The 25,959-nt window shown below is 40.8% G+C and overlaps 1 protein-coding gene and 1 pseudogene across 5 annotated transcripts in view; both read left to right on the top strand.

Moving 5' to 3' along the window:
* The window catches only part of LOC122657110, a 65,351-nt gene that overhangs the window by 37,629 nt on the left and 1,763 nt on the right, over positions 1 to 25,959 (top strand). For 3 of the 5 annotated variants that reach the window (XM_043851890.1, XM_043851888.1, XM_043851886.1), the window contains 2 exons: positions 16,879 to 16,971; positions 17,075 to 17,218. In XM_043851890.1, coding sequence (XP_043707825.1) covers positions 16,879 to 16,971; positions 17,075 to 17,218 — 237 coding nt within the window. The remainder of the gene's footprint in view (positions 1 to 16,878; positions 16,972 to 17,074; positions 17,219 to 25,959) is intronic. The other 2 variants (XM_043851887.1, XM_043851889.1) reach the window with 1 other exon arrangement.
* On the top strand, positions 16,133 to 16,223 carry LOC122657178 (annotated as a pseudogene).

Here is a 25,959-nt window from a genome sequence, read left to right as displayed (position 1 = left end):
TGGTAATGCTGAATATCGTATCATGGCTGATTCTAAACCTCCTACAGACAATGTCAATGTCCAAATAATGTCTATAAAATCGAATGGTGCTTTAAATTATCTTTCATGGGTCTAGGCGGTTAAGGTATATAGCATTGCCAAAAGAAAGATGGATTATGCCGCAACCATACCTGAATATAAGGAGTGGATGATAGAGAATGCTACATTGCTTTGTTGGTTGTGGAATAGTATGGAGCCTTCTGTGGCTGCCAATGTTATGTTTCACACCACAACCTAGAGTGTCTGGGATGATCTCAAGAAGAGTTATTATTCTCAAAATTAATCTGTCCATAATATAATTTTATGAAAAGATTTTCTCCTAAAAGCAAAATGGCAAGTCTGTTGGTGATTACTATAGTACTCTAAAGGGCATGTGAGAGGAACTTAACGTTTACTAGCCCTTCCATACCGATATTGAAGTTTTCAAATCTAATTGGGCTGAATTTTTGGTTGCTAAATTTTAATCTAGATTAGGCTCTGTATGGTAACGTTCTTTTTTAGTGTTTTTTCACTTTTTTGGAACAGAAACACGCTAAAATCTGAATGGTATGTCCGGTTTGATTATTTTTTAAACGAACTAGGCACTTGGCACACTTTTAGCACACATTTGCAAAACACCAAATTGGTGTTTCTCACCTGAGAGAAACACTTTTACAATTTTTCGGAGAAACATGAGCTTCACTTAAGTTAACGAGGGCAAAAGTGGAAATTGCCATCAAAACATAACAATAGGGGTTTTTTACCCTAAAACCTCAACACAGTCTCGTTCTCACCTCTTCTGCGCAAGAACGACAACCATCGCCCTCGCCCTCTCCATCTTCTCTCTCGCCCTTGCCCTTGCAGATTTTGGACTTCTGACCTTTCGCCCTTGCCCTCTTTGGCTCTTTCTCTGCTATCGTGTTCGAGTTTCTTCTGGTATTGTTCATACTACAAGAACTCAAGAAGTCTACGGAGTGGTAAAACAGCAAAATTTTTCTCGTATTCCTTTTCTCCAATTATCTCGGCGGTAGCAATAGTTCTGCAAAATGGGGCTTTTCTGGTTGGAAGCCGTTCTTCCGCTAGGAATCATTGCTGGAATGCTTTGTGTGGCTGGAAATGTTCAGTATTACATCCACAAAGCTGCTCATGGCAGAGTAAAGATGATATCAACTTTCCTCTAATAGTTAATAATCGGACAAGAAGCTCATGGAGATGTTCTCTTCAGGCCAAAATTAGGTCAGATTTTGTTTATGGTTTCTTCTAAAGTTTCATTTTGATTGATTATTTTTGTTGGATTTTCCTCTTCCCACCCCGCAGTTTCCTTCTGCTAAGTTTAGGATAGGGTTTTTGATGGTCCATTGTAATACTAATTGGTTTTCGATGATCCATTGTATCTGTAGTGGTGAAGTAGAATTCAATTTTGTGGAGTGCAGATTTTAGGTTCCTATAAAATTCCATTTGGGTGAAGTAGAATTCAATCTTGTGGAGTGCAGATTTTAGGTTCCTATCAAATTCCATTTGGGTGGAGTATAATTCAATCTTGTGGAGTGCTGATACTCCGTTCTCAATTAGTGCAAGTATCTGTACTTTGCAAATGCCTAAGGACCTGAACCTGAGTAGCAGTCCTGCACTGTTACCTGCTTCTCATTCTTCAAAATCTTCTCTTGCTTGAACTGTCGATGTATAATAATGTTTTTATTAAGTACTCTTTCTGGATTTTCCGTTATTTCATTTAACAGAGGCCCTCATATTCTTCTGCATTAGCAGTTCCTTTAGTCCTTTACTGTTAATGCATCTAATTGTTGGGTTATAATCTCTGTTGGTTCCCTTTCTCGTGTTGTTTCTTCCTAGCTAAGTTATTCCATACTTATCATCAATGATTCTAGGGTTTAATCTTAATTTTGCTTCCTTTCTTCTCCTTAAGTTTAAGACTATGTTCCAGATCATCATTATGAACTAGTTCTAATCCTTGCTTTTTAATCCGTTGTAAATTTTGAAATATCGAAGGAACCCTGAACCATGAACTTAAAAAACCATAAGTATAAAAGCCATGGTGTAAGTGGCAATTACGTAATTTTTGATAAACAACAGAAACGATTCTGTTAAGTGCGACCCATACAGATTTCTGTTTCTTCTAAATCTCAGAAACGTTTATTTAGGTTACCATACAACATTTCAGGACCCAGAAACGCTCAAAAAACACAGAAACACATAAAAGTGTGCCGGACCCAAAAACACTAAAAAAACAGCAGCATTACCATACAGAGCCTTATATTCTGATCTTCAATCTGTCAAGAGTCAAATACTACCTGGTGAGAGAATTCCCTCTATGAATGAGGCATATTGTAGGATTTCAATAGATTGCGTCCCCTTAGTTGTCTAAATCTGAATCCACATCCTCTTCTAAGGATGGTTTTGCCTTTATTGCTGCAATGGTGTACGTGGTCATGGCTTTGGTTTTCCTAGCAGAGGTCGTGGTTCAGGGGGATAACATGGACGTGTTATGGGTCGTTGTGATGGACAACAACAATTGATCAGTTTGTCAGACAATATGCACATTATCGCAACACTAATCCTACAGTTGAGAAGTATTGGGTGAAGCATGGTAAGCCTCAATGGGCACAACAATTTGCTAACCATAGTTGTCAAGGCGACCCAAGGTGGTGGAGGGGTGCCTAAGCATTTAGGCGACAAGGCGCCCAAGTGTTATTTTTTTTTGGTGGATAAAAAATCATTACCAAAGAGAAAGAGCCCCAATGGAGAAAAAACAAGGAGAAAGAAAAAACAAAGAAAGAAAAAAAAATACAGACACCCTTATAAGAGGAGATTCCAAGAAGACAAAATATGCCCTTTCTAGGGGAATCTATCAATGGGTGAGGCGCTGCCGACAGCTTGCTTTTGATGTCAAAGTAGATGAAATCCCAAATCTGATTAAAAAATCTGGAGTTGGAAGTCCATCTTCTAAGGTTGCGCTCAAGCCAAATTTGGTGAATAGTGGCATTAAAAACGAGTTTTTACCTATTCGGTCACAAACAAAGGAACCTCCAAAAGTCATATCATCCCAAATTCATTCCTGCTGGAAAGGGAGAATACGCCGATGGACTAGCCAACAACGAGAGAGAAGCCAGGACCAAATCCTCGAGGAGGAAGGGCAGCTGAAGAATAGGTGATCTACATCCTCAAGCCCATTCCAGCAAAGAATACAATGGGGGAGACACGGGTATGTGCCTACTAATGAGGAAAGCCTGTGTAGGATGACAACATCAAAGAGCATGCCAAAGGGTGAAGCTATGACGAGGGATGTAGCTTGGGAACCAAACTACCTTGCGCTAGAGGACTACTTCTCCATTGGATCTGATAAGGTTCCAAGTAAACTTCAAACTGAATATGCCTGAGGGGGAGTCAGCTCAAAGCACTCTGCCACCTCCGGAGTAGATCTGGGCATACTTGGGAGAGTTGACCAGATGTGTTCTAGAGAAAGGGGTGGGGGAAGGGGAGGGGGCTCCCAACTAGCACCCTGGATGATGTGAGAGACTGTGGCCAACCTGTCAGAACCCAATCTGTAAATAGCTCTGTCGCCCACTGAATGGAGAAGGATACTTGCAGGGTGCCAGTTATCCAACCAAAGCTTGATAGTAGCACCATCATCAATCAAGGAAGTAATAGATCCAAGAGTTAAGTGTCTGAGTTTCACAATCTTTCTCCAAACCCATGAAACATCTGTGGGAATAGGGACGGTCCAAATAGAGTCATTCCGAAGATATCTAGTATAAACCCAGTCAACCCAAATACTTCTTTTCTTTTAGTCCTCAGAGATTCCGGAAAGGAGAAGGGACTTGGGGAGGTTCACATGAAGACTTGACATAGCCTCGAAATGGTTCAGGCAAGACATGACAGACTGGACAAAGAGAGGATCAGCTTTGAAGAAAAGCATAAGGTCGTATGCAAAGGCAAGATGGGAAAGTTTAAGGGCTTTACATTTGGGTATGGGGGTGATGAGCTTCTGGTCCTTGAGGGATTGAATGCTTCTAGATAAGACCTCGAGGGCTAAGATGAAGAGGTAAGAGGAGAGGGGGGCAACCTTGGTGGATGCTAGTAGTGGAAGGGAAATAACCAACAGGACTACCATTGAGAGGGACAGAAAAGTGAGGGGAAGAGATGCAATGGTAGACCCCTTGGGGATGGGGGTGATGAGCTTCTTGTCTGTGAAGGATTGAATTCTTCTAGATTAGACCTCGAGGGCTAAGATGAAGAGGTAAGGGGAGAGGGTGGCAACCTTGGTGGATGCCAGTAGTGGAAGAGAAATAACCAACAGGACTACCATTGAGAAGGACAGAAAAGTGAGGGGAAGAGATGCAATGGTAGACCCCAATTTATGAAATTGGGGGGAAAAGGCATCTTGTTCATGACATTAACAATGAAATCCCAATGCAAAGAGTCAGAGGCCTTATGCATGTCAACCTTCAAGAGAGCAAAGGGAGGGTGATTTTTTCTTTCAAAACCTCTCACAATCTCATGGCAAAGGGGGATATTATCAGTAATACATCGATCGGGGACAAAAGCAGATTGGTTATCACTGACTAGGGAATCCACAACCAGCTCGAGGCAATTTGCCAAGATTTTGGCAAGGAACTTGTAGAGAAGGTTGCAAAGGGAAATAGGACGAAAGTCAAGCATAGAAGAGGCACCCTCTCTTTTGTGGATGAGACAGAGGAAAGTATGGTTAATGCCATAGATCTGGTAAGTGTTAAGGAAGAAGCTTTGGAGAGCTTTCATAAGATCCACTTTTAAGATGTCCCAACAAGCAGAGAAGAAACCCATACTAAACCCATCCGGACTAGGAGCACAATTTGCCTTATGAGATAGAACAGCGGAAATGATTTCAGATTTCAGTGGGAATAGATTGGAGGGAGGAGAGGAGGGATGGGTGGATGGTTTTGGAGAGAAGGCCATCGGGAATAACATTGGGAGGAGAAGAAAAGGAGGATAGGGGATAGAAGAGATGCTTAAAAAAATTCACAGCTGTGGGATTTGATATCTTCCACAACAGTGAGGGGGGCCATTAGGATTCTCAAGCGAAGTGATGGAGTTCATATTGGATCTAGCCTTCCGGGATCTTTGGAAATAAGCAGTGTTGGAATCTCCAAGCTCAAGCCATTTAATTCGAGATTTTTGGCAGAGAAAACTTTCTTCTTGGGACAAGAGGGAATGAAGGATAAGGGAAACATATTTTCTCCAATAGCTAGGAGATTGTTGTGAATGTTGGATTGGAGGCGGGTTTGGACATAAGATAATTTGGCTTTACAGTCAGAGACAAGGGAGGAAACATTGCCAAAAGTAGAGGAATTCCACCTATTGAGAGCCCCTTTAACATTACCGGAGCTTATGGGCAAAGGAGGAAGGGGGGGGGGGGGAAGGGAGGTTACAGGGGACAGGCTTGGCCCAAGCTTTAGAGACAGTATCAAGGAAGTAGGGATGGTAGGTCCATATTTTAAAAAATTTCAAGGGTTTGGAGCCAAAAGAAACATGTCTGAATGAAAATAAAGATTGGATAATGGTAAAAAATACCTGGAGTACCAAAGGAAGCATGAGAGGAGGGGAAGGTACTAACCATGATTCATTCGCCAAAACATGATCAAGCTTACTTGCAATTCTAGCAAGACCTGTCCTTCTGTTATGCCAAGAGAAGTTAAGACCGGACCATCTCAGATCATTCATTCCAATATCTTCTAGGCAATTGTTAAAGACATCCACAGAAGGATCCAAAAGACAGTCTCCCCCATGGCCCTATTCTTTTCATGACCAAAATGAATGACATTAAAGTCACCACCCATGGCCCAAGGTAGAGGCCTAGTTTGGAGAGCAATGCAGCGAAGGTCAGCCCACAGAGCTAGTCTGTCATGGGCGTTATTGGATGCATAGATGGTAGTGAAGTGGAAAGGGTGGTTGCCACAGGGGTCGGAGATATGGAAATGGAGAAATTTGGGAGAGGAATCAAGGAGATAGAAATGGAGGATGTTGGGGTCCCAAAGACACCAGAGGCAGCCATTTGGATGATGGGGATAATTGAAGGTTGAGGACCAGGAAGGGCCACTAAGGCAGCAAAAGGAGGCATGGAGGGACTTGATGAGGGAACGAACTTTGAATTGTTTTGAGGGAGAGTTTGACCCTCGGGTGTTCCTGTGAGGGGAGAAGAATTATCATGACAAAGATAGGTTCTGAGTGGAGGGGCCGAGGTTGCAGGATGAGGGATGGGGTGGTGGCGAGATGGGGTAGAGACTGGCGGGGGGACTAGGTGGTAAGAGTGGGGGGGGAAGAGGTGAGAAAGCTACATAGGCGAGAAGGGGGTCTGTGTCGTGTAAGGAAGAAAGGTGGGAAGGTCTCGGGTTAGAGAGAGCTCGGGTCTGGGTGGATTGTCCCAAAGGAAGTTGGGGGGTATAATGTGAGAGAAGGCTGGGTCAGAAGGGTTTTAGTAGGCTGGGAGATGGGCCCAAGCCGGTTTAAAGAGGGTGGAAGGCCGACTCTGGAGTGGGAGGGGACATGATCAGAGGTGGGCCCCCCCAAAAAGGGAGAGAAAGAAGGGGGGAAGGACGAGAAGCAGAGGCAGAATTGGAAAGCACTAGAGTCACAGAGGGGATAGCAGCAACATCAGAGGGAGAAGAAGGCAAAAGGGAAGTATCGGTTGTGGAAGCAGCAACGCCAGAGGGGAAAGTGGCAGCGTCAGTTACAGAAACGCCAGTAGCATCTAGGTCAAAACTGTCGGCCACAGTACCCAAAGCGAGGAAGCGGTTATACCCGTTGGTACCAGCGTGAAGGACCAACGAACAAGAGGAAGAGGATTGCTCATGACTGCAGGGTGAAGTTGATGTAGTAGCACGACGGCAGAGGCTCTTGCATAAACGGTTCCGGTGACAACCATGCGAAGGGGAGGGGAAGCCGGCAGCATAGGAGGTGGCAATTGGCCGAGGGGGGTAAAGGGAAGAAATATCGATTTGGAGGCCAAAAGAGATGTTACCCAGAGGGGAAAGAGGTGGAGACGGGCTAATAGGTGGCGCCACCAAAGGAGGTTGGGGTGGTGATTCAGTGACAGGGGTTTGGGTAGCGGGATGGTTCAGAGGTTCAGAGGAATGGTGGGATGAGCATTTTTTAGTGGAATGACCAAATACCTTACAAAAGGAGCATTGGGTAGGGATCCAGTCGAAACAGACCATTTGGGTGAAGGAGAATCCTTCATCATCAAAAACCAGGATAGAGGTAGGGACAGGGGAGTTTGCCGACACATCCACACAGATTCTTGCAAAGGCAAGATGGTCTTGCAGTTTGGTCCTCCCATCAGAGTAGAGAGTTTGGCCTAGAACCGAGCCCATGACACTGAGACCCTCCTCACAGCAGAAATGCAGGGGGGAGGCCTGGGAGGGAGACCTAGAGAGGGAGAGAGCTGAGGTCAAGACGAAGCTGGAGGTACCGATTCCATTGCCGGAGGAAGATTGGCTTCCTACCAACTAATGTAGGACAGGATTGAAGGTTCAACCAGTCCCAAAACAGGATCTGAAACCAGGGAAAAGGTTCAGCTCGATGGGGTTAAGACTGGGTTGGTTTGAGGGATTAATGGTAAGTCTAAGGTTAGGGTTAAAGTGAGGGAATAGGTCTGGTCAGTAGGAGATGAAAGGGACTAAGAAATCTGCAGCAGGCAATTGTCTCTACCGATTAGGTCTGCAGGCTGGGAAAATAAGGTTTTATGGAGTTTTAGGGAGATGTCTTGTGTAAGGTGTTCTGCAGGTCAGATGGGGCTAAGAATGGGATCGAGTGGAGGCTATAGGATGGGGAAGAAGTGCTCAAAAGATGGGAGAAAAGTAATGGCTAGATTGGACAGGGGGTTGAGGGAAAGAAAGTAGAAGGTTAGGTTCAAAAATAGAAAGTAACCTTCGAACAGTAGGTTGGGCAGCAGCAGAGCAGCTCGGTTGAAGGGATGAGGCTTCGAATGGCTTGAGAACTGGGGATAAAGAACAACTACTAAAATCAACCTCCTGGGCTTCCCACCGCAAGGTGTCAACTGGATTATACACCAGTTCCTTTCTCCATTGATCAAACACCAAGGAAAATTTCAACAGAAGCAAACATGCATAATAGCAGTAGTTAAGAATCAAATTATGACCTAGTATGGCCTCCTGGTTTGCTTTTATAAATTGCAATGAAAAAGAATGGCAAGGAGTCAAAATTAGAAAGTTTCAAATTAGAAACTTGCAACCTTGACCCCTTACTTGGGTTACAAGATACTACCAGCCCAAATAAATTGTGGCTGATGTGAGACTCACTATGCTAATAACAACATAAATAATTAAAAGACTCAATAAAAGACTCAACTAAACTATGGGAACACCACTTAAATTAGACCAGCTGAACCAACCAGTTACTGGCTCATTACAAGACTCAACAAATAAAACATAGGCTACCCAATAGAATCCCAGCAGCAGCCTTGTTCTTCTTCGTCGTCCTTGAATACACCCTTGGTTCTGCATCTCCAACATTCCAAGGGCCTCCTCCTAACACACGACATTTGTCTCCTTCATCTAAGAACTTGAAGATGAAAAAGCCGTTATCCAGGAGGTAAGATTCAAAACAACCTTGAGTTTTCCATTGCTTTGTAAGTGATGATTTTACCAAGGGGATTGGGGAGGGCGCTACCCATAAAATACTGGACCAGGCAGTTATCCCATTTCTTAGCTTCGTGGATCAGAAGGTTCGCTTCGTTGTGGGCAGCTTTAGAACCCTTGATGATAGTGGGAGGAACAAAGTGGAGGGTAGCCCTCACCCCGAGTGGAGATTGACTAGCTAAAGAGGGAGGATCACTGCAAACCTCCGGGTGGGAGAGAGGGAGGGAGCGAGGAGACCTTGGGTGGTGGTGGCACCACCCCAGGATGACCAGACATGGGGAAGGAGGGAGGACTCCGCTTTTCAACAGGGAACTTTTACTTATAGTGTTATTTTTTTATTTAAATTTTTCCCTCTTTTCTAACATTATTTTATATGTTACAATACAACAACAACTCAGCCTTATACTAACTAAATGGGGTCGGCTACATGGATCCTTTTCAAAACAAAGTAGGGAAAATTGAGGTTCTCACAAAGGAAAACGGAAGTAAGGGGAGTGAAGAATAAAAATGAAGAAATGAAATAAGAAAAGTGAAAAATGGGAAATGAAAAATGAAAGTAAGAGGAAAGCACAGGAAATCAGGAAAAGCTCAGCTACATGGTGTCGACAACGTGGATCCTTGCCCTCCTGTTGGCTCTATCTCAGGTCATACTTGGCACAAGACCCAGACAATGCATGCCATTCTTCACAACCTCACCTATGGTTATTTTAGGCTTGCCCCTAGTTCTTTTAGCTCTTTCAATCGGGATCAGATCACTCCTCCTTACTGGGGCGTCCCTAGGCCTCCGTTGCACATGACCAAACCACCTCAAACGACATTCTTGGAGCTTGTCGCTGATAGGGGCAACTCCCACAACAGCTCTAATACATTCATTCCTCATTTTATCCTTCCTAGTTTTGCTACACATCGATCTTAGCATCCTCATCTCTGCAACACATAGTTTCGCTATATGACACTTTTTGACTACCCAACATTCCAGCCCATACATCATAGCTGGTCGGACAATAGTCCTGTAGAACTTTCCTTCAAGTTTTAAAGGAATGTGTCGGTCACACAGTTCTCTGGTTGTACCTCTCCACTTCAACCAGCCCAGTTTAATTGTTTGTGAAACTTCATCATCTGTCTCCTTTTTTGTTTATGGTAAACCCCAGATATCTAGAATAGTCACTTGACGATATCTCTTTATTCTCAATTTTCACCATGTCATCATCCATCATAGTGTGACTAAAGTTACACATCATAAAGCCTCTTGTTTCCAAGGTCGATCTCCACATCTCAAACTTAGCGTTAAGCCCTGCTTTTGTCTCATCCACCAACGATGTCATCGGCGAGAAGCATACATCACGGTACCTCGTCTTGGATTTTCTTGGTTAACTCATCCATGATAAGCACAACAAATAAGGGCTTAGGGCTGATCCTTGATGAAACCCAACTATAATTGGGAATTCCTTGCCCTGGCCTCCCACAGATCTCACACTAGTCACCACACCCTCTTACGTATTTTTAATTACCTCTATATATTTACTCGACACCCCTTTCTTCGCAATTACAAGCCGGATTAAATCTCTAGGGACTCTGTCATAGGCTTTCTCCAGGTCAATAAAGGCCATATGGCATAGTTATTAAAGCGGCAAAACTATCCAAGGCGTTGGAGGGGTGTCTAAGCGCTTAGGCGACAAGGCGCCCGCCTAGGTGACCAAGGCTCCCCCAAGTAGTATTTTTTATTTCCCCCTTTCTAACATTATTTAGTATGCTACAATATTTTAGTATGCTACAATATATGCCTTATATCATCAAAAATCAACATTAAGCCACATCAAGTCACATCAAGTCATCAAAAATCAATATTAAGCCACGTCAAGTCATCAAAAGTCAACATAGAACTAGAAGACAACAGAACTGAAGAAGCAAGCTATTGGAAGTTTGAAACAATCAAACATACATTTGGTTTATACTAGTCTCACAGTTGGTTTATACTGTTCTTAGAAAATATGATCTTATCTATAAATAATTAAATTGTTCTCGATTTAGAGAAATGTTCTTGTTCTCTAAGAAGTTTGACTAGTTAGATGATTTTATTTTTACATGAGACTTTTAGTATTAGGTAGAGCACAAAACCAGCTTTCCAACAAATCCAAAATTGCTTAAATCTGATTTATATTGAAGAAGTTATGTTCCGGTCAAACCTTATTTGGTATGCGCGAATGTTGTCAAAATCGCTCTGAATGAAAATATTTTTTTTAGATATCAAAACAAATGAATATTTTACCGCACTTTTGGTTTTTAGCAATGTTTTACCATATTAAGATTTATAGAATTTTTAGATTTGAGAAAAAACCCCAACATTATAAAGTTGAAAATTTTACCTACCGTCGAAAATCCACATTTTGTTCTTGAACTGGGGGGGTTGACTTTTTATCCTTTTGGAATTTGATTTTGTAACTATTTTTATTGGATTCAAATAGGGGGTATTTACTTACTTTATGAATAACATCTTAACTAAATGAAACATTTACTTAAATGATATTTGGCATAAATAAGGGCCAATACCGGGTTCGATACCAATAAAAACCAGTGCAAGATGCCTTGCAATAAGGCGGAGGTCGCCTAGGTCCCAACAAAACCGCTTGGACGCCTAGGCGGCGCCTTGACAACCATGCCATACGGAGATCCTTCTTGCTAGCTCTACATCTTTCCATGAGCCTCCTCAGTAGGTAGATAGCTTTTGTCATGGATCTACCTGGCATAGAACCAAATTGATTCTTCGAGATATGAGTGTCTCTTCTCAGACAGGCATCTATAACCTTCTCCCTAAGTTTCATAGTATGGTTCATTAGTTTTATGCTTTTATAGGTATTACAGCTCTGGACATCTCCCTTATTTTTGTAAACCGGAACTACAATGCTCCTCCTCCAATCATCTGGCATCTTCCTTGTGATCATAATCTTGTTAAATAACTTGGTTAACCAAAATACCTCACATACTCCTAAGGCCTTCCACACTTCTTATTAGGATTTCATCCAGGTCTGGTGTCTTGCCTACTTTCATCGTTCTTAAGGCTTCTTTAATTTCCGCCACACCAACTTTTCGTACATATTTTTGAAGTGTGGTGTCTTGATGAATAATGTAATTAACCGATTCGGTCATATTCGAATTATCTCCATTTAGAAGTTCACAAATATACTCGTCCCATCTCCTCACAATGTACTATCCCTTACCAACACTATTCTATCCTCCCCTTTTATACATCTCACCTGGTCAAAATCTCTACTCTTCCTTTCGCTCATTTTAGCTATTTTATAAATAACTTTTTCCCCTTCCTTTGTGTTTAGATTAATGTAGAGCTGCTCATATTTCCTCGCCCTATCCATCCCCACCATCTTCTTAGCCTCGTTTCAGGCCTCATTATACCTTTTTTTATCTTCTGTTGCTTTAGTCCGTTGCCACATCTTAAACCTTTCTTTCTTGGTCTTGATGGTTGCTTGGACCTCCTCATCCCACTACCAAGTCTCCCTAGGGGCCTGACACCTACCCTTCGCTTCCTCTAGAACTTCTTTGGCAACCTTCTTAATACAAGTCATCATTTCGTTCCACATGACATTGGTTCACCCTCAAAGTCCCACTTTCCTTGTTTGACCACATTTTCAGTAAATGTGTTCAGGGACTCCCCTTTTAGTCTCCACCATCTTATCTTAGGGTACATAAGTTCCCTCCTCCTATGCTTCTGTGTACTGAGGCACATATCCAAGACCACCAGTCTATGTTGGGTGGTTAGACTCTCTCTAGGATAACCTTACACAACATTCTGTTTGCCCTTCTAGTTAAGAAGAAATCTATTTGACTAGTATGAATCCCCACCATTTATCTGTCTGCCCTTGTGTATAACCTTATATACACAAAAGAGAATAAAAGGTCAGCTTTCTCAGTCATTCCTTGTCCTGCTTTGGTACCCCCTTGCCCATTATCTTTGGCACCTTGATCTGTTATAGACATTCCACAATGACAGGGGTGAGCTAAAAGCCCAATGAGCAAGACATCCAACCAAACGGTAATTGTATACCTAATTACATTCATAATAGTTAAGTCATCATGTGTAACTTATGAGTTTCAGTTATTTATCCTTAATCATGGGTAACATGTTCTTTCATCAATCAGTCATTTCATAAGTTACATTTCCATTAACTGCCATTGCCTCAACGCCTCATATGGTTTGGTATACCCTTCGCCGGGACAGTATCTTAGCCGAAGCCCCAACACCTCACAAAGTGGCTCATGGTGCCTAACAAGGTCAGTCAGGGTACCTATTAAGGTCTGGTATACTTCACCAGGTCGTATTTTGGCATCATCCATTACATGGGCTGTCTTTCATTCATTTCATAACATTCTTTGTACATTCATATTGTTCTATAGCATCATACAATCATAAACATAATTGATTGCATGATACATAAATTATAATCCATATAATTCTTGACATAATTACATAAGCAGTCAACAATTATATAATATGAACTCAACATATTCAAACTTAATTAAACATTTCGTTCAATCATCTTAGGATACATTAACAATTCAATCCTTGCATTATAGCATCAGTTGAGTAGTCCCACTTACCTTCAAATTCTCCTTAAATCAAAAGCTCTCAAGTTGCTTTAATCCAATTATAGAAAGTCTACACAGGAGTAAAACAGTCTATTTAGGTGGGGTTCTAAGAAGTAACATGGCCCACACAGAAACCCCCAACATAATTTCAATGTCCAGATTCAGTCAAAATCTTGCGCACTAATATTATAAATTACAGAACAAATACTTCCCGAATTCAAACGATTCCAAACTTTTTTCAGGGTTAATCTAGACTTAATAATGGTGTTACTCACCAAAAATCAGAACCCAACTTGAAAGTTTCATATGGGTTTCTCATAGTTCAATTCTAGTGCGCAGATTCTGCCAGAAATATGCGGACCAAACTTAAACAGTGGATAAATACCCTCTCTTGAACTCAAAACACTCCCAAAATTTTCCAGAATTAGAATAGACATAATATTGATCTTACTCACCAAAAATTAGCTCGAAATTCAAACCGTAGGTCAGGTTTCTAATTCTATCCTCCTCTTTTCCATATTTGGATTTTGTCCCTGATTGCACATGAGATCCGAATTTGCATTAATAGACATACCAAACAAACTTGGGTGTAGCTCAAAATTGACAGGGTCATTAATATACATGTTACCCACATCCACACAAAATATGAGACTCAATTTCCTTCCCTACTATTAGTTATACATGTTTTACCACCGGTGGGCAGATTCTGTGCACAACAGAAAACTCAGGTTTAACACTCGTGCTTGTATACGAATTAGGGCTCTATCTTTGCAACCTCAAGATATCAAAATTGATTTCAAACCCCAGGATTTCATAGTATAATTATAAAAACATGAATATAAGATTTAAAATCACATACCTCAGATTTCAAAATCAATATAATCAAACCAAAAAATCGGAGATCTTGATCTTGAATCAACAATCTACCTTCTCCTTCCTCTTATTCTTATTCATCTTCTTTCTCTCTTTTCTCTCTACGGTTTCAGGGTTGAAATGAGTGTTTTTCTCTAAGTAATTCCTCTTTTTCCAAAACTTGGTCCCCAAGAAATTGTACAAAGTAGAGAAACTTTCCTTTCCTTCTATTCTTCCACCATAAATTTTATTGACTAGTATATACATATACTAACTTTTTGAAATATCTTCTCAACTTGTTGCCTAAGAAATGTAAAATGGGGAAATTTCTAAAGTCTTGCCACAACATGTATGTGATGAGAAAGTTCCTCTCACTCACTTAGTTGAAATTGCATCTTGCATGCAATCCACATGAAATGACCCATCATATCATATTATCATGTATATATATCCCATCCAATTTTGCATCATGCTCACCTAAATACATACACTTAAATGTAAAATAGTCATTTACAACTTAGCATGCTTCATCCTATCGTATGCATACACATCAGAATTTGTATTTAAAATATTAGTATGCATGACCCCCAATTATTAAGGTTACTAGAATTTTGGGGTATTACATTCTCACCTCCTTGTAAAATTTTCGTCCCCAAAATTGGCATATCTTAGTCTTCGAAAAGATGGGGATACTTGGATTGCATTTCATCCTTGCGTTGCATACTATGATTCTTCTATAAGATTTTCCTCACTGACACAATGAGATTCCAAAGCACCTTTGCTTACAGTCTAGAACTTCGACTAGTTCCTCTTCATAGGTGAGGTCTTCTTTCAGGGGTAGTGGCTCATCAAGATGTGTGAAGGATCAACCACGTACCTCTTGAGCATCGACTCATGGAACACATCATGTATGTTAGACAGTTCTGGAGGTAAAGCCAACCTGTCTGCCACCTGTCCAACCCTTTCCAATACTTTGAAAGGTCCCACATATCTTGGGTTCAGCTTGCCTTTCTTTCCAAACCTCATTGCTCCTTTCATTTGTGCTACTTTCAGAAAATGAGAAATACTCGGTTCCTAATGTCAAACTCCAAGGCCTTTCTCCTAACATCTGCATAACTCTTTTGTTGGCTTGGGTTGTTTGCATTCTCTGTTGAATCAGTTGCACCTTCTCACAAGTTTCTTGTACAACCTCTGGTCCCAATAACTGCCTTTCATCGACCTCACTCCAACAATTGGGAGATCTGCATTTCCTTCTATACAGTGCCTCATATGCCATTCCAATAGTGGACTGATAGCAGTTATTATAAGAAAACCTTACAAGTGCCATATAATCGCTGCAACTTCCTGTGAAATCCATTATACATGCTCCCAACACATCCTCAAGGATCTGAATGGTCCTCTCAGATTGACGATCAGTTTGTGGGTGGAACGCTATGCTAAAGTTTAACCGAGTACCCAAGGCCTTTTGCAGGCTACGCCAAAAATGTGATGTGAACCTCGGGTCTCGGTCTAACACAATGGAGACTGGCACTCCATGCAACCTGAAAATCTCCTTAACATACAATCTTGCTAATTTTTCTAGAGAATAATTGATCCTGATAGGGAGAACAATCACCCATACTACATCATACCCTTTAGAAGTCTTGGGCAGTGAGGTGACAAAATCCATGGTGAAGTGTTCTTGTCTCCACTCTGGAATAGGGAATGACTGCAATAGACCAGAATGTCTCTGATGTTCAATCTTCACTTGTTGACATGTCAAGCATTTCTACACGAACTCAGCAATCTCCCTCTTCATGTTGTTCCACCAGTAATTCTCAAAGACATCCAATAAAATTGGAATGATACAAAGAAGATTAGCATCTGGACCTTGGTGCACTGGTAAGGTTGCTCCATTGTGACCAAGTGGTCACGGGTTCGAGTCTCTGGAAACAGCCTCTCTGGGAAGCGGGGGGAAGGCTGCGTACATAATGACCCTCCCTAGACCTCCACAGTGGCGGGAGCCTCGTGCACTGGGTACGCCCTTTTTACAGAGAAGATTAGCATGGCCCCTACGCAAGGATGACACGTACAAATCGAGAAATGGCACCAGTTGAGCTGAAAGAACTCAAAGAGCAGTTGCAAGAATTGTTAGATAAGGGATTTATAAGGCCAATTATTTCACCATGGGGAGCACAGGTGTTGTTTGTCAAAAAGAAAGATGGAACGTTGAGGATGTGCATAGATTATAGGGAGTTGAATCGGGTCACTGTTAAGAACAAGTACCCTCTGCCCCGCATCGATGACTTGATCAACTCCAAGTAATGAGTTGGGTAATTCTGCTCAAATGGCTTTAATTTGTCTAGAGGCATACGCTATCACCTTACACTCTGCCCCACTAGGTCTGGGTGTTTGGGGTCGTGGCAGTTATTCTCTCCACTTTCTCTTCTACTTCTACTTTCCTTCTTTTCTTCATGTGCAGGTACTGATTTCAAGTTCTAATATTGTCACACCATCAATAGACTTCATTTTTTCACAAAAAAAAATATAGACATCATTTTTGAAGTGGCAAGAATTTTCTATTCTTTCCTCCCTGCAACCCCCCCTCCCAAAAAAAAAAAAAAAAAAAAAAGAGAAGGGGGAAAGGGGTTCTAAACCCTTTCATAAGGATATGCATGGTATAAGAAAAGTTTGTCACCCATATACTAGTGCACGTAGACTTTGCTTTATACATTTGTCATGCATAATTAAACCTGGTGTCCATAATGCACAGGAGTCCTGTATTCTTGAGTTTGATGGTGCTTCAAAAGGAAATCCTGGACAGGCTGGTGCTGGAGCTGTACTAAGAGCCGAAGATGGAAGTGCGGTATGCATTTAGTTGAGTACATTTCATGCTTGTTTCTAACAATGTTTTTTATAATCCCGTGCCTTTTGTGAAGTGTTAACTGCCTAACCATTTATCTTAAAAGGTTTTCCAAGTACGTGAAGGTGTGGGCTTTGCAACCAACAATGTTGCTGAGTATCGAGCCATCATTTTGGGAATGAAACATGCTCTTAAGAAAGGGTTTAAAAAAATTCATGTGAAAGGCGACTCCAAACTCGTCTATATGCAGGTATGTTGTTTTCTTGTCATGCATGGAGTGATTGACTTCCATTTATGTGCTTATGGCTTTGCTCATCAATGGTAATGGTATCATGCTTCTTTTATTTTTGTTTCTATTTCCTTCTGTATAAATTATTATAACAAATATTTATTTGGAAGGAACTTTGGCTTGTTGAGAATACATGTTATTTGGATGGCCAGCATCTTTTGTATTAGAGCTTACATGATTGTGGTTGTTTTAAGTCATATTGCTAAATCTTATAAAATTGGATTAATGGAACTTCAATACTTTGAAATTCATGTATTCTAGGAGGCTATTGGCCACCTTTTCCTGTGTTAGAATGGTAGTTTGTAAGGATATTCATGTAATTTTATGTAACTATGTCCTTTGTTGTAATACCCTGCACTTGTAAGGGTATGTCTGTAATTTCTTTCTCTCTCTCTCTCTCTCTCTATATATATATATATATATATATATATATATATATATATATATATATACACATCTATTTATATACATATAGGGAAAAAGAATGCTGCTTAATCATGTGGCTACTGTGCCCAGACATAGGAGCACGCGAAATTACCGCCCAACCCTCTGCTGGGGCTACATGATCAAGCAGCAATCTCTTGCCCATATATATTATATATTGTAACCAAAGTGGTGAACTAAGAAATTGTAACATTACTTTTTTGCTCTTTTTCTATTAACATAACTTTTTTTCCCCACTGAGCGTAAATCCTGTCATTTCACATAATTACTGCATTAAATAACTTTCAACATTTTGAGAACCCTTTTTTACCCCTGCATTAAATATATATATATATGCTAACATTGTGTAGGACAGAAACACACCGTCTTCTCTTCTCTCCCGTGCCTTCTTCCTCTTCTTCTCTGTCCCTTTTTCTCCCTCTGTTGATTTGAACTGGTTCCCCATCATACCAGTTCTTGTCTGTCATGATGAGATTATACATCTGATTGCTAAGTTGGTATCAGAGCAAAGGTACTTTGAGAGTTCGTTAGGGATTTCTATTTCCTCTCACTCTTCCTGATCAAGGAACTAAATCTCGCGAGATCTCGGTTTTTTTGGAGATCGAGACGAGATGGCCTGCGAGTTTAAAAACTACAATATCTCGTCGAGATCTCGGGTCGACCAAGATCTCGATCCAACTTACGTTATAAAAGTGCCAAATCTCGAGATAACTGGAGCTATCTCGACTGAGAGGCTGCTCCACTGCTGCTGCCACTGGGTTTCCACCATTTTTGAGCTGAATTTCTTCGAAGAAGCTGCTGCCGGCATCATTCAGCTACACCAAAGCAAGATTAGTGCATGATTTGTGGTTCTTTACATCAATTTCGAAGAACTTTTGAAAGGTAACCATTTTTTCCCCAAAACTTTTTTTTCTTTAAAAAAATTTGTTCATACCCTAGGATAGGGGACTTGGCATATGCTGATGACAACTCTTATATGATTGTTGTGGCAAACTATGTGCAAAACTACAACAACAGTATGACATGGGAAGACTATGTGGCACAAGTGGGGATTGAATTCGTGACTCAATTATATTTTATGGGATGATAGTTGTAACATTGTTAAACAAATTGCTGTATTGTACACTTTAACATTTCTAATGCTTATTTATGTTGTTTTACATTAATTGAATGTTTTGATTGCTTTCTATAACTAAATTATGTGTAGAGTAGGGTATTTTAGTACGTCGTCGCCTACCAACCTAGGTCCGAAGTGAAACTCCTATTTGGAATTTTTTTTTGCAAAATTTGATAGTGCCATTGTGTTTAAATGGCCTAAAGTAGGCTGAGTACCAAGTTTCAGATCCAAACTAGGTCTAAAACCCACCGAAACCAGGTTTCGAGTTGAAAAAAAAAAATGCACCAACTCGACCGAGATCTCGAGATATCTCTAGTCAACTCGGTTTTTCCCAAGGTCAAAACCTGGTCGAGTTCCGAGTTTTGGTTCCTTGTTCCTGATGAGCTAGGGAACCATCTGTACAGATGCTCTTCCAGCTCATTAGGGCATCTGAGAAAGGATCCATAGAAGAAGATCCACATAAAGGAAGCTTCATTCATGAAGCTGGAGACAGTTTGAAGAAGTCTACGCAAGTCACTAGGTATCAGACCATTTCCGCCAAGGGTTCACTGTGAGCTCCTCTCTTCTGCTGGAGATGTTTTGGGAAGGAGACATACCTCTTGAGTCACCCAGGAGTGCTGATTATCCAGCCTTGGCTGCTCCTACAAAGACCTCGTGCTTTAAATTCTGCTGCTTCATCTCTCAGTCAATTGAGGTACATTGAGGACAACTGAAAAAAGACAGATGAAGTAGGAAAAACTATACCATAGCCAGGAACAAGGGTAAGACCCATTAGTGGGAATAATTCGAAATAGATGATTAGTTTTATGGAAAGAAAACATATTGGACTTATCAATCATATGAGAGGAAGCACCAGAATCAATAACCCAAGGGGTAGGAGTTGAAGAAGCAAGAAATGCAGCAATACCTGTATGGGCTAGTGTAGAAATAGATAAGGAAGTGGATGACTAAAGCTGTTGGACATGTTTCAGTAATTGAGTGACCAAATCATCGCAGGCCAAAGACGCTGATGCTGATTGACCACCTGTAGATGAAGAATCAAGATTAGTATTATTAGATGACACCGTGTCAGAACTCCCCTCAGTCATTAAGTATTGGCTAGTTGATGTGCCCACTGAGGTTTATCATACTTAACACAACACTTATCAACAGTATGGTTGACCTTGCCACAATGCGAACAATGACGTAGGGCTTGGTTGGTCTGCTGTCCTCTACCTCCACCAGTACCACGTCCTCGATCTCCTTTTGAATCACCACCTCTTCCAAGAAATGCAGAGCCACGACCATGACTGCCAGCAACAAAAGCAATTTGTCCTTAGAAGAGGAAGATGAATCAGACTTAGTGAGAGAGGGAGATACAATGCGCTGAATACGTCAAAAGGCTTCATTCATGGAAGGAACTTGTTCATCAGCAAAAACTTGACTTCTAATAGGCTGTAGATTTGAATATAAACCAAATAAAACTTTTGCCAAATGAAACTCTGCACGTTGAGTGCTCAACAAGTCCAAGTCAGTGGTGAGGGGTTGATAGACATTAAGTTCTTCCCACATGCCCTTGAGGGTATTGGTAGTGCTCACCCATAGACTTATCACCTTGTTTGAAAGAGAAGATTTTCTCAGAGAGATCATACACGTATGACATGTTTTCATCTTGGGAAAAACTCTTTCAAATCATTCCAGATACCTTTAGCTGTAGTATGATACATAAAATTCGCAGAAAGTGACAGATCTATACTATTCAACAGCCACGCAAATATCATTCTCATGCACCCACTCCTCTGTAAAGTTGGCAGAGGATGGTTCTGAAATTAAATACACAAGTATCATTTTCCTTTTGCATTGATGTATACCTTCACAGCATGTATCTACAGAAGATAGTGGGATGCACCATTGAGCTTAATAGCAGTAATTTGGACAGTCACCGAGTCCACAGAATTTTGAATCACCCATGTAATCAGAGAATATATAACAACAGCACCAAATAAGGCACAACAGCAGAACACATAGCACAACTGATAAAACCTTGATAAATCAGCTGCAATTTGATGGATAAATCAACAGCAAACTGATGGATGAAACACAGCTAACAGCAGGTTACAACTATCCCCAACAAGCAAAACCGCACAAGGTTTTAGAACTCGGTTTTGCCCATGGTTTCGACCAGCCACAAAACCGAGTTCTGCCGGGATCTCGGCGATTTGGTGTATTTTTTCCCATCAAGACTCGGTGGTGGGTTTTGATGGCCATATGGCCAAGAGAGGTCCTGAAACTTGACATCCACTTTTTTTTTTTATTTTTATGGAAAAGATATTAAGCTCAAGAAGCGTTATATACATAAAGATGATTGTTTTTCCCAGCCTGGATGGCCATATTAGAAACCACAGCCAAAATAAAAGGATCCGTAATATAAGAAAACACTACATCATGACAAAGATTGTTTATCTTCAAAAGCCGGTCCAAAAGCTCCCATTTGATGCAGCTCCAAGTTGGAAGAAGAAGTCCTGAACTTAGGGCTTAATTAGGCATAGATTAGGTTTACTTTGCTAGCATTTTCCATACTTAGTTTATTTTCTGTTATTTAAATTGAACTGGTTTAAAATTGGTTGCATCCAATTGGTTCAATTAGTCCAATTTAAGTTGTTTAGCTAAGTATCTCTCAACTTAAGTTATTAGGGGTAGATAGGACATTTTACTGTTTTAAATTAATAGCTTTAGTTTATAACCACACCCTTCCACGATTTGTGAAGGAGTGTTTTAATTGGACTAGGATTTGGCATTAGCCTTCTATTATTAAATTAGAAATCGTGGGAGGCTCCCCCACAGATTATTTGAGTTAAAAATTTCGTGTGTTGGCTGCCATTGCTGCTGCTCCATTGCTCCCTTGTGAGTGTGTGCATCCTTGTGGATATCAAGGTGGAAAGGGACTGGTGGAATCCGGTTGACTCCTTACGCCGTGACGGCTGGGAGGATCTTCTTCAATTCGAAGGTGGTTCTATCCTTCACATCTGTTCAAGTTGCTGCCAGTGTAATCTCCAGTAAGTTTGACACCCAATTTCTTCTTCTAATCCTCTAATCCTTCCCCCCAATCGATCCCCTTTATTTTTTGTTTGAATCCCATAAACCCTAACTCTTCTAGAATCTGTCCAGCCTTAATCCTTCATCCATATTCATCCAAAATTAGTACATAACCTCTCCATAAGAACCATAACAGTACCTCCACTCGACCTGAACCCTAAGCCTCCATTCTCATTCAAAACCCTAAATCCATAAAACCCCATTAAAGCCCCAAACCCTAAAACTCAGATCACCTACTTCCCACCATCAAAACTGAACCAAATTAAGATCGAGTTACCCCCTCACTGCCCTAGCCACTCGATCCAAACCCCTTCCCCAAATTCTCACTTTAAACCCTAAATTCAGCCTAGTTTCTAAAACCCAAAACCCAAACCCTAACCCTAGAAATTTCGGAATTTTAAATCTTATTAGAATTTGACCTAACCTACATCATTGGACTTCTAAACACTTGCCCTCTTTTATTGTTTATCACATCCTTCCAGTCCCCACATCCTAACCCTAGATTTGATATAAAACCCCCCAAATCTGCCCAATCAGCAGACACCTTCAGAACCTGATTTTACCTGGCTCCTAGTAGGATTGTCTCCTATTCTAGGACTACATTACCATTTCCATGGAGAATGGATTGGAGATGGAAGAAGATCGGGGATCGTCTTGTTGGAGCACCATACTTCTTTCAACTTCAATCCATGAGTGACCGCATACTCTAACCCAGTCAGAAGTCCAAAGATTTCTGGTTCTAAAAAATGGAAGCATTAGTTTTTACAAGTTCAAACCCAAAATGGTGCTTTGACTTCAGACCCTAGGTTGGTAGTCTATGGCGTAGGTGAGCTCTACCCTAGGCTATTCCACACAATATTTAGAACACATAATTAAAGTAGAGGTGTAAAACAACTTAATTGAACATTAGGAATTAAAAAACATCAAACCATAAACCATTTAATGCATTAGGCATCATATTCATAATCATACATGGTTTGTTAATAATTGTTAGAAATTTAGAGAGAGACATAGATTAAACAGATACAAGTGTAACAAGTTTTAGGATCCTACTATCCTAGTAGCTAGTACTAAAACGAGTGCCGGGCTGGATCATCAAAACGACCATGTTGCCATGACATATTATGCTGGAAGTAACGCTCGAAGTCGTTCACAACAGCCCTATTAATGGAATCATCGGCGTATTAGAGGTACCCTAACCTAGGGTATATATTTTTGAAATGTAAGGAATTCGATCAGGAGCCACCGCTAGCAGATGGTGCCCGTGGAACCGGAACCGGCACCAGCATGTATGGCTGAGGGGCCGGGAACGATTATGCTCAGATTTATGAACTACGTTGACAAGTTCGGGAAACTAAATAAATAATTTAAAAAGAGAAATAAATGTATCTCCATCAAATTATAGATCGGTGTAAGATACATCACATATAAACACCATGTAGACAACAAACAGGTATTCATGGTGGATCTATGCGAGAAGAGTTTTTTACCTAACACTGGTTTTGAGAAGAAATGCAACTCCTTTGCTCTTGAAGCTTCAATCAAGAATATCCAATCTTCAATCTCCAGCAGTTTATGTAACATTTTCCAACAAAAATAGTGAAAAGCAACTGTTTGGAGGAGTTTTCCAAACAAGAGAGGCAAGATATGTCGAGTTAGGCGAGTTTTGTCGAGTTCTGGGTCGAAATTGGGTATTTATAACAATAGTACTGGCCTGGTTCGACTGAGATGAACCGAAATCGAGACAAGCACCAAAATCTCATCGAGATAGCGAGATTTCGGTCGAGATATGGTATATTTTATATATCTCCATGCATCTCGTTTCGGTAGGCTATGAAACCGAGATAAAAGCGAGATCTCGCCGAGATCTTGTACCATGAAACTGCAAGGTATTAGTAACAAACAGAATGAGAGAAATTGAATAAAAACAGAAAAGTAACTCAGATCAGGCCTAAACTCAAGTTGAGTGTAGGGGTGGAATAGTCGTTTAAAACCCCCAAAACTGGGAGTAATCAAATGGCTGGATATGTGGCTATAATGGTTGATCAGAAAATTGAAACTTGGAATTCCAGAATTTAAGATCTACCAAGAATAAGCAACTTGCTGATCTGATTAGGACCAAACTTGGGTCAATGAAGGAGTTTAGGCAATAGGGATAAACCCTAAAATATCTCAGGCAACCAATGGTTTGATGTAGAGATACATCCAATTTTCAGTTGCAGCAAAAAGGACCACAAGTCGGATTTTACTGCAAGTTATGATATGAACAGCTACACATGGTAAGAATCTTAATACGCAGGGTCTATCAACAGTGCTTCATGTAAGTATCAATCTGACCATAAGAAACTCTAGTTTTTCATATTCTATTAACTAGGGTTTCACAGAAACGAAAACAGCATAGGTTGCTGCACACCACAACAGAAGAAAGCCCTCATAGGACTCTCAAAACAAGGAGGAGGATCACAGCTATTGGTTGTTCAAAGCTCTGATACCATTACAAGAAGAGAATAAGAGAGAATAGAGAGAGATGTAGCTACCGATTGGAAAGAATAGCTAGATAACCCAATCTGTAGCAGTAAGCTTGTATTTATAATAATAAACCTGAACAATTACAAGTATACCCATGTGTGAAAATACACATAAGGATACCCTTATGTGAAAACACACATAAGTACATAAGGAATAAAAGTTATTACAGAAATAACCCTACGGTAATAACTCTTAACAGTGTTCATGTAATTTTCGGTAGCCATGTTCTTTGTTGTAATACCCGGCATAGTTGTCACGGTGTCACGGCGATCCAAGTCGGTGGAGGGGTGTCACGTCGATATATCGACATGTCACCCGCCACGAGCATGTCGACCATGTTTTATTTTTTATTTTCTCTATTTTTAATGTTTTAATAGGTGTATACTCAAGCCATGTTTTATTTTTTCTCTATTGTTTCTCTAGTTTTAAGGATGGCAATCTTGTAATTAAGCAGAATCTAAGAAAGGGCATAAAAGGGTTTTGATTTAATGACTAAGGGTAAACTTGGAGGGATGTGTAAAGTATGGACAAAGGGGAATAAAAGAAGAGAAGGGTACTTTAGGAAAAAGGCAAAAATAAGGGTTTGTAATAACCCACGATCGGATTATGGATTTATGGTTGTCTTCAACCTTACGACTTCAGCCTGGGACGGAAAACAGCGCAGTACGAAGGAGATAACTCCTTCAACTCTTCTCGGTCCAGTCTAAACCTTCAGGCGAAGCATCGCCACATCATGTTCTATCAATTCCAGCAAGAACTCATCACAGAAATCAACTAAACAAGGAGTATTTAATTCCTGGAATCAGATCTGGCGACTTCTTAGTTGCAAAACAGAGACAGAGACACAGGAAGAAGACATCGAAGAGGGAAAGAGAGACAGGAAGAAGAAATCGAAGAGGGAAAGAGAGACAGGAAGAAGAAATCGAAGAGGGACGCCATGGCGTAGGTCGCCATGCATGCTTCTCCAGCGCCAGGACACCATGGCCCCGACGCCATGACAACTATGATACCCAGCACTTGTAAGGGTTTGTTTGTAATTTCCAGATTATGTATATATGCTAACACTGTGTAGGACAGAACATTCTACACAGTCTTCTCTCCTGTGTCTTCTTCCTCTTCTCTCTTTTTTCGCCCTCCTTCACCATTGACTTGAATTGGTTCCCCATCTTACCAGTTCTGGTCCGTCCGTCATCAGATTATACATCTGGTTGCTAAGCTTTATATCATGCCTGCCAAGTTGTACCTATCCTACTAGATATGAAGATGCTATCTGTTATCAGTATAGTCTATCGGGGAGCTGTGGCATCGGTGCATTTTACATTTTAGAGGGAAGCTGATTACGTTTCCAGTACCTGCAATTTCTCTGATAGACTTTTTTTTTTCTTGGTTGGAACTCTTGTGGTCATTTCATTATATGCTAAGATGGCAAATTCTCTTTAAATCATAAAAAGCTTCCATTGCATCTCATGAGGAGTTGATGGCAGCAAAATTTTGGCGATTTTCAGTTATTAGCCAGTAAAATTTTACTCTAATTTAT

Source organism: Telopea speciosissima, chromosome 3, assembly GCF_018873765.1.
Source record: "Telopea speciosissima isolate NSW1024214 ecotype Mountain lineage chromosome 3, Tspe_v1, whole genome shotgun sequence".
In the NCBI taxonomy this organism is placed as follows: domain Eukaryota; kingdom Viridiplantae; phylum Streptophyta; class Magnoliopsida; order Proteales; family Proteaceae; genus Telopea; species Telopea speciosissima.
The sequence above is the reverse complement of the archived record's forward strand: the minus strand, read 5'-3'. Positions and strand labels throughout refer to the sequence as shown.